General features: G+C 46.0%; 1 protein-coding gene across 5 annotated transcripts in view; it reads right to left on the bottom strand.

Moving 5' to 3' along the window:
- USP20 (ubiquitin specific peptidase 20) overlaps positions 1-9,901 on the bottom strand; it is a 40,968-nt gene that overhangs the window by 25,752 nt on the left and 5,315 nt on the right. For 3 of the 5 annotated variants that reach the window (XR_001816649.2, XM_017499089.2, XM_017499091.2), the window contains exons 2-3: positions 4,877-4,988; positions 2,360-2,456 (exon numbers count right to left, since the gene is read on the bottom strand). Coding sequence is in view for 2 of the 5 variants with exons in the window: in XM_017499089.2 (XP_017354578.1) it covers positions 2,360-2,440 (81 nt within the window). In the remaining 3 variants the exon portion in view is untranslated. The remainder of the gene's footprint in view (positions 1-2,359; positions 2,457-4,876; positions 4,989-9,901) is intronic. The other 2 variants (XM_037728051.1, XM_037728052.1) reach the window with 1 other exon arrangement.

A 9,901-nucleotide genomic window follows, 5' to 3' on the forward strand; every position in this document is an offset into this window, starting at 1 on the left:
TAGAGACGGGGTTTCACCATGTTGACCAGGATGGTCTCGATCTCTTGACCTCGTGATCCACCCGCCTCGGCCTCCCAAAGTGCTGGGATTACAGGCTTGAGCCACCGCGCCCGGCCCATTCTTCTTATACAAAATATGGATTCCTAGATCTTGAAGGGTTGACTTTTAGTACAAATAAGATCACCTAATACATATTTCTCTGTAATGTACCTGTGTCTCCTTTTAGCATCACGCAAGCTTTTACATAAAGACTGCATCTCCTCTGTGATAACTGCACACTCTGGACAAAGCCATGCAATCAATTCCCTTCTTGAGCTATATTCAGGTGGCATCAGTTTTTCCCTTTTACAAATAATGCTCAATAAATTACTGCTGTATCATATCTTTATAACTGTGATTACATTCTACAGGATAAATTCCGAGAAGCAGAATTGCTTCCCTAAAAGTTAAAGTAACTCCCAGCCCTACCACAACGTGAGTGGCTCATTTTCTCCCTGTCAGCTATGAGTGGGATCAGTCTCTTTCCGTCCATCTGTAAAATGGTTATCATCCTGTTTCATTAGTAATATCCATAAGCACGAGAGTGACGTCAGCCATCTTTTTCCAAAAGTTTGTGATTTCCATCTCCTTTACTGGGAAATACCTGCTCATATCTTTGCCCTTTATGAGTATTTTAGAACAGTGCTGGTTTTCTTTTGTAACTTTCTGGATACCCAGAGGGGAACTGAAGTTGTGCTCTCTAACGCACAGGCCCAGAGCACCCCAAACATGCCCAGTCTGCCCTAGAGGCCCTAACAGGCTTCTGAACGGCTGCCAGTCCCAGTGCAAACCTTCCTGTGCTCTACCTCCTTCTCCCACCTGCTTCATCCTGTCCCTACTCTCAGATTCCCTAAGAAGCGGAGAAAAACCCAGCATCAGACAGTGCAAATACACCCGGGCCTCACTCTGCCCCACTTCACGCTGCAAGAGGGAAGGAATGTCACTTCAAAATCAGCTATAGACACTATGAAGAACCGCTCCCATGCCAGGCCCCATGATGAAACCAGCTCAGGCCAAAGGCCACCAAGGACATGCTGGTGCAGTGAGGACAAAGGAGCAGCATTAGGTGCCAACATGCCCAGGAATTCCACTCCTGGGAGCATGCCTGCCTGCAGTTCTGCCCATGGATGCACAGACTTTTCTACAAGGCCATTCATCACAGCATCTTTTTACTGGCAAGAGGTTGCAAAAGGTCCAGGTATCTATCCACAGTGCATTGGTCACTGTGGCCACATGATAAAATATGATACGGCTTCAAGGTAACAAATGAGAAAGCTGTCTCTATGCACTGACGTCCAAAGAGCTCCAAGATACACTGTCATGTAAATTAAAGCAAGTTTAGGCGGGGCACGGTGGCTCAAGCCTGTAATCCCAGCACTGTAGGAGGCTGAGGCGGGTGGATCACGAGGTCAAGAGATCGAGACCATCCTGGTCAACATGGTGAAACCCCCTCTCTACTAAAAATACAAAAAAATTAGCTGGGCATGGTGGCGTGTGCCTGTAATCCCAGCGACTCAGGAGGCTGGGGCAGGAGAATTGCCTGAACCCAGGAGGCGGAGGTTGCGGTGAGCCGAGATCGCACCATTGCACTCCAGCCTGGGTAACAAGAGCGAAACTCCGTCTCAAAAAAAATAAATAAATAAATATAAATAAATAAATAAATAAAGCAAGTTTCAAGACAGAGAGGATGGTATACCATCTTTTATGTAAGAAAGGGCAAAACTTAAAATGAGTTTATCTGCTTGTATTCACATAAAGAAACTGAAAAGATACAAAAGAGGGTAAGTGGTTACCCGAGGATGGGCTGGAGAGGGTGGGCACAGGGGTGAAAGAAGGACTTCTTGACATTCATCTTTTTATACTGTTTCATTTTTAACCATGTTCAAGTATTACCTTTTCAAAAACTTTGATTTAACAACACAAAAAGGATGGCAATGCATCCTCCTACTCTGAGAGGAAGCCCAGCTTCCTGCCCAGGCCTCCGCGAGCTTCCCTCAGGCCACATTTGTAAAAACACTCCTGGATTCGGAAAGCAGCTTTCATTCCCTGCTTTGGAGAGGCTGTGTGCACCTGCCCCAACAGCTAATGGACAGAGAGCATTGGTGGTTCCCAAATGGCCTGGTATAAACTGTAATTAATGGCTATTAGGACAGAGCCCTGGAAGGTGGCCTCCCAAGCAGATGCCAGCATTTCCATTTACACAGAAGGCTGAGCACAGACTGTCAGGGAGCCAGTTTTTTCACTCCTTCAGAAATGTCCACACCCCAGGAAAGAGGTGGCCCTGGGTGTGGGCCCCGGCCCCTAAGGTCTGACCCTTTACCTTAGATTTGAGAAGCAAGTCCTCTTTGGTCACCTCCCCTATGGAGTCAAGGTGAGGGCAAAGGTTCCTGGAGTCCCCCATCCTGGCCTGGGCTCACCTATGAGAAGACACAAGCAATCCTGGGTTAACGGCAGCCAGTGCTGACAAGAGGTGAGGAGGTGAGTGGTTAAGTACATGACTGTGCCCTTAAGTCCTGGTCTGCCACAAACCAGCTGATAACCTGGGGAAGTTGCTTAACTTCTCTGAGCATCACTTCCCTTATCTAAGAAGGTAACAGTTTTCCCAATGGGCCGCTCCTAGGATTCATGGAGACAATGTCTGTCAAATGCCTGGCATAGTCCCTGATACAGGAAAAGTCCAGGGCAGGTGGCAGGTATCATGATCAGAATTATTGGTAGGGAAGACACGGGAGTCCTGCCTGCATGTAGGGAGCTACACACCACACGATCTAAAACCAGGGATGTTTTGTTAGGAGGAGGCCAAATCCATGTCCATCCAAGGATGCAGGCAGAGGAGGGGCAGTATAGAAAGGCTGGGTTTCAAAAAGGCAAGCAGCAGATGTTGACTCTGGTCTTCTCAAGAGCCTCTGGGAGGCCACGCGCTGGCAGACCACTTATCCCACTTCCTGTGGGAGCCCCACAGGCAGTGGGGCTTGAACACCAGACCACCATGGAGACAGGCCATGTGGCACTGCCTCCAGAGAATGTCTTCTGAGAGTATGGAGAAAGTCAGAGAGGAAGGCAGGAGAACCACCTAGAAAGCAGTCTGGAAGCATTTACAGATGAGTAAGTAAATAAATCCTGTTTGCCAGAAACGTCTGCCGGAAACGTCAACGGTGGTACATCTGGGTGATGGGTTTCAAGATGAAAAAAAAGCTCTGTTGCTTTTGTTTAACTGATACATTTTCATTATAGAAACAAAACTCAAACAAGAAAGCACAAAGTAAAATAAATCACTGCTAACATGTAGCAAACATCTTTCCCAACATTCTTCTGCATTTCTTTCTTTTAAATCAGGAGGGGAAAAAAAGATTTCAGTCTTAGAAAATAAATGCTTCACTCAAGGGAGCACTGTGGTGGTGCTGAGCAGCTCTGTATCTTGATTGTGGGTGGTTACATGGATCTACACGTGTGTTAAAAGTGCAAAGAACTGAACATATACCAGTGCCGGCAGAACTAGTGAAACTGGAAAAGCTCCATGGATTAAGCCAATGTCACTTTACTGATTATTCTACAGACATACTAAGATGCATTATTAGCTGGGATGGTGGTGCATGCCTATAGTCCCAGCTACTTGAGAGGCTGAGGTAGGAGACTGCTTGAGCCCAGGAGTTCAAGGCCACAGTGAGCCACGACCATGCCACTGCACTCCTGAGTAACAGAGCAAGGCCTCGTCTTAAAAAAAAAAAAAAAAAAAAAAGAGGTGCGTGGGGAGGAAGAAAAAAAAAAAGTATGTGTTTCTTTTACCATTAGGGTAAACTGGGTGAAGGTACAAAGGACCTTAGGGTACATTTTTTGCAACTGTCTGTGAATCTGTAATTATTTCAAAAGAAAGCATTTAAAAATGAGTAACTAAATAAATCCTTCACCTACAGTATTTTAGCAGAATTACATCCAGGAAGCTGACTGCTGATTACAGCTCCAAACTGTTGCCAAATAAGGTCGAAACCAACCAAAGCTGTAACGGGAGCCAAGACAGCTTCACCCAAAGGCAGAACCCACTGGGACTGCATGGGTTTTAAAAACACAACGAAAACAAAGGCAGAAGCCACATGGGTGCCCACCTGATCTAAGAGGCAGACCCTAGATTCCTCCTTACACGCCCTTCCCTGTTCCAAATGGTCAGCCGGGGTCAACTGGCCAGATTCTCAGCCGGTGCATGAGTTACCAGCACTGATTAGGTATCAGATACAAAGCTAAGTGCTTTTCGTGCATTCGTTTATGAAAAATTCTCCCAGCCCAGCGATGGTTGAGGCAGCTGTGATTAGCCCCATATCACAGACTAAGAAACAGAGGCTCCTTCTTGTCCAAGGACTCACAGGACTGTTGATGCTAAAGCTGAAACATAAGTTGCTCAGATCCTAAGGGCCTGCTCAGTTGCTTTCTAACTTATAGAAAGTGTAAATGTGCTCGTCACCGATGTGAGAGGGCAAAAAAAAAAAAAGAAAGGGTAAATGTGCAAAAGCAGGTAGAACTTACTGGCACATTGAAGACAAGGGTAAAGAAAAAAAAGTCAACAGAACTGTTTAACACACTTCCACATGTCCATGTACCTAGACTCATCAATTAACAACTCATGGCCAATCTTGCTTCATCTCAACCTCCTGCTTCCTCTTGCTTCTGTAGCAAATCCCACACACACAGGCAATCACATTTCATCTGTGTATTTTTCTGAGATAAGAACTTAAAAAAAAATAATAATAATCACAATTCCATGATTTCACCTAAAGAGAAAAATCCATGTGTCCTCCCGAGTCCATGCTGAAGGGACACACCTGAGAGGAGGCCATGGGCTTACCTCTGGGTGAAGCAAAGCCCGCAGCAAGTGACCAGCATTCGCATCCTTCTTTGACAGCTGACAGCGATGGGCTGCAGTGATCTGGAGTGAGTAGAGGCCTCTGGCAAGGAACCTGGGGGATGAACCAGTGCATTTCACACAACTCTGTTATTACTATTTTTGAGTCAGGGTCTTATTCTGTTGCCCAGGCTGGAGTGCAGTGGTGCGATCACAGCTCACTGCAACCTTGACCTTCCAGGCCCAAGTGATCCTCCCACCACAACTTCCAAAGTAGCTGGGACTGTAGGTGTGCGCCACCATACCCAGCTAATTTCTTTAAAATTTTTTTGTAGAGACAGGGTCTTGCTTTGCTGTCCAGCTGGTCTTCAACTCCTGGGCTCAAGTAATTCTCCCACCTTGGGCCTCCCAAAGTGCTGGGATAACAGGCGTGAGTCACTGTGCCCAGCCAGTTCCATTATTTTAAAATCATTCTTACCACCAACTAGAAGCTAAAAAGGGCCCAGCATTCCTCCTGGGAGGAACAAGTGGATTTTAGGATGTTCAGGATGTCAGCAGGCTAGAACTCCTCCCTGTGAATCCACATCACTCCTGGAGTAGCTGACTAAGGCTCAGGAAGAGCTAGCAATGGGGCAGCCCCTCTTAGGGAGTGCTGGCTTCCACCAGTCACTGCTGGGGCATTACCTTGGTGATACCCAGGAGGAAACCTTCACAGGTCTGCTGGAGGGGACTGCGGAGCCTCTCTAGTGTCCACTCAGGCTGCCACGACCTATCAACCTTCTACACAGGAAAGCTCAGCCCCTTCCACGCATGTCACCAGGACCCTCAGATCATCCTTTGACCTCTCAGGGATTCCCTGAGAACCTCCAACCCTCAAGTGTTCAGCAAACCCAGACCGTCAGCACAAATGGGTTCATCCACACATTGCCACTACCCACACTTCACTGGCAGGCCACCGTCTCCCAGATGTGGACTCTCAAAGAGGGAGAGGCAGTTAGAAGCTACTGTTTAAAATAGTCACATGACAATGACAGGTTCAAGATTCCAAATTCCAAACCTCCTCACTTGAAGCCAGGTGTTTTGGTTTTCTTCACTGCTTCTGCTGAGGCCATGTGCCCTGAGCTGGCACTAGTCCTACACTGTGAGCTGCAGGGTGCGGGTTTTGCTAGCATCTTTGGTATGTGCTCATCTCTCCAGTCGGATGGCTGGGAAGGGAGGGGGGCAGATTATAACTTGGCACGTTCTTTTTTTTTTTTTTTTTTTTTGACTCAGGCTGGAGTATGGTGGCACAATCTTGGCTCATTGCAACCTCTGCCTCCTGGGTTCAAGTGGTTCTCCTGCCTCAGCCTCCTAAGTAGCTGGGATTACAGGTGTGTGCCATCACGCCTGACTAATTTAACAGGCCCACTCTTGATTTGCAAGTGCAATTGGACTTATATTCCTGCAACTTCAGAGGGAAAACTCTGTCCTGTAGCTAACAGCCCTCAATGTATTCTCACTACTCCCATTTTACAGATGAAGAAATAGAATTGGAACTTAAGTAACTCAGGAACTCGGCTGAGGTTGATCACTTGGCTAGTTTGTAACAGGTGTAGCCCTGATTAGATCTGTCTGGTGCAGTCTTGCTCTAAATGAGTCGGATTTAGAGAAGCATTAAACTGAGAGAAAAAAAAATCAGATACAAAAACACACCATATGATTGTATTTATATAAAATTTCAAAATAGACAAAACTAACCTATGATGATAGAAACTGGATCAGTGGTTGCCTGGGAAAAAGGGCACAGCTATATTGCAGAGACAAGAAGGAACTTTCTATGGTGTTGGAATGTTCTAGATCTTGTCTGGGTTGGGGGTTAATCAGGTGTATACACCTGTCAAATCATGTGAACTGTATCTTTAAAGTGCGTGTATTTTATTACATGTAAATTATACCTCAAAAAAGTTGATTAAAAGCTCTTTAAATCAGAATGAGACCAGGTACAGTGGCTCATACCTGTAATCTCAGCACTTTGGGAGGCTGACGTGGGCAAATCATGAGGTCAGGAGTTCGAGACCAGTGTGATCAACATGGTGAAACATGTCTCTACAAAAAAAATACAAAAATTAGCTGGGTATGGTGACAGGCGCCTATAATTCTAGCTACTCGGGAGGCTGAGGTGGGAGAATCACTTCAATCTGGGAGGCAGAGGCTGAAGTGAGTTGAGATCACCCACTGCACTTCAGTCTACGCAACAGATCGAGACTCTATCTAAAAAAAAAAATAAAAAAAGTGTTGGCGAAGATGTGGATAAATTGGAGCCCTGTGCACTGTTGGGGGGAATGCAAAATGGTACAATTGCTGCAGAATGCAGTATGGCGGTCCCTCAAGAACTGTAAAATAGTACCACACTATTAAGCAATCCACATCTGGGTATACACCCAAAAGCACTAAAAGCAGTAACTCAAAGAGATATCTGTGCACCCATGTTCACAGCTACATTACTGCAGCAGCCAAAAGAAAATGCAAACCAAGTGCCCATCGATGAATGAACAGACAAAATATGATATATATCCCTACAATGAAATATGATTCCGCCCACAAAAGGAAATTCTGACACATGCTCCAACATAGATGACCCTTAAAGACATCTGCTCAGCAAAACAAGTCAGGCTGGGTGCGGTGGCTCACGCCTGAAATCCCAACACTTTGGGAGACCGAAGTGGGTCGTCACTTGAGGTCAGGAGTTCGAGACCAGCCTGACCAACATGGTGAAACCTCATCTCCGCTAAAAACACAAAACTTAGCTGGGCGCGGTGGCGGGTTCCTGTAATCCCAGGTAGTAGGGTGACAAGAGCAAAACTCCAGCTCAAAAAAAAAAAAAAGAAGACAGTAACTTCTCAGAAAATATTTGCTGAATGGTTCAAAAATACAGTTACAAAACACTGTTAGGCCAGGTTGTGTGGCTCATGCCTGTAATTCCAGAACTTCTGGAGGTCAAGGCAGGAGGACTGCTTGAGCCCAGGAATTTGAGATCAGCCTGGGCAACACAGTGAAAACCCATCTCTAGAAAAAATTTAAAACTTAGGTGGGCATGGTGGCGCACACCTGTAGTGTCAGCTACTCCGGAAGCTGAGACGAGAGGTAGCTTGCACCCAGCAGTACGAAGCTGCAGTGAGCTATGGTGGCGCCACCTCATTCCAGCCTGGGCAACACAGCAAGGCCCTGTTGGGGTTGTGGGGGACCTCTTACTATAGTCAGTAAAGGGCTGCAGTGGGCTATGATGGCGCCACCGCATTCCAGCCTGGGCAATACAGCAAGGCCCTGTCAAGGCGGAGGAAGAACTCTTATTACGGTAAACTCTTATTTTGGTGAAATAACGTGTTTTGGGCCTAAGGAAAGGATGCTATTATCACTTCTGGAGGATAGAGCCAAGTGATTTTTATTTCTTTTTGCTTGTCTGCATTTTCTACAATGAACTAGTGTTGCCTTTTTTCTTTCTATACTTGCTTCCTGAATGACTGTGCTATCATCATTCTAATCTAATAATCTAATAACGCCAGTCACAGTGGCTCACAACTGTAATCCTAGTGCTTCTGGAAAGCTGAGGAGGGGGATCCCTTAAGCTCAGAGCTGCAGTGAGCTAGGATGGTGGCATTGCACTACAGCCTGGGCAACAGAGCAAGGCCCCATCTCTAAAAAACCAACATCCAAAAACAACAAATGCTGTTCCTCTCCGCAGTCCCCTCACTCTCACTAGAGACAGAGCTGTTTTCCTTTCTTTCTTTTGCCTATAAAATCTCTGCTCCTATAAACAAAAACAAAAAAGAACACCAAGACTGGTTACTTTTAATGGTTTTTAAAGTTTCCAAAATAAGAAATAGGAAGAGTGCATATCTGGCTTCCTAGGTATGTTGCTTTCCCCAATTCCCGAGAGCACCATAGGGGACAGACCCTCTGTCCCCTGGAGTTCTCCAGGCCCCTGTGCCAGGCATGGCCCTGAGCCTACACAGGGTTGTTTTCAGAAAAGGGGCAGCAGCATGTGAGTGGTCCCAGAAGTCCCCGAAGCTGCTAACTGGATGGCTCCCAAGCACACCTCTCCACGTGACTCACTCACGTCAAGATGTGCACTCAACGTGTTTTTTTGTATTTTTGTTTCTAAGTTTTACCTATTTATTATTTATTTATTGAGAGACCAGTTTATGAGGCTGGCTAATTTTTGTATTTTTGGTAGAGACAAGGTTTTGCCATGTTGCCCAGGCTGGTCTTGAACTCCTGACCTCAGGTGACCTGCCTGCCTTAGCTTCCCAAGTCCTGGGATTACAGGTGTGAGCGGCTGCACCCAGCCTGTTTTTTGTTGTTGTTGAGACGCAGTCTTAGTCTGTCACCTAGGTTGGAGTGCAGTGGCATGATCTCAGCTCACTGCAACCTCTGCCTCCAGGGTTCAAGCGTTTCTCCTGCCTCAGCTTCTTGAGTAGCTGGGATTACAGGCACCCACCATTACACCCAGGTAATTTTTGTATTTTTAGTAGAGACAAGGTTTCACTACATTGGCCAGGCTAATCTCGGACTCCTGACCTCAAGTGATCCAATTACCTCGGCCTCCCTAAGTGCTAGGAGTACAGGTGTAGGCCACCATGCCCAGCCTACATCTTTGACCAAAAGAAAAATTACTAGGTCAAAATGTGTGCTTTGAAGGCTCCACATAGATACTGATAAGCTTCCCTTTAGATTATATAAATTTATCTGCCTATCAGCAGTATATGAGTATGTGCAACATAGAAAGTTAAGGGTTTATTAACATTTTTTAAATTAATGGTTAAAAATCATTTATACAAAGGGAAAGAGCAGTAGTATGGAAAACACTGGACACTTACTATTACACACACAGGGCTGTGCACGGGGACTCATGCATGTAATTCCAGTACTTTGGGAGACCGAGGCAGGCGGATCACGAGAGGTCAGGAGTTTGAGACCAGGCTGACCAACATGGTGAAACCCTGTCTCTATTAAAAATACAAAAATTAGCCAGGCGTGGTGGCGCATGCC

This window comes from Cebus imitator, unplaced genomic scaffold, assembly GCF_001604975.1.
Source record: "Cebus imitator isolate Cc_AM_T3 unplaced genomic scaffold, Cebus_imitator-1.0 Scaffold254, whole genome shotgun sequence".
NCBI lineage: Eukaryota > Metazoa > Chordata > Mammalia > Primates > Cebidae > Cebus > Cebus imitator.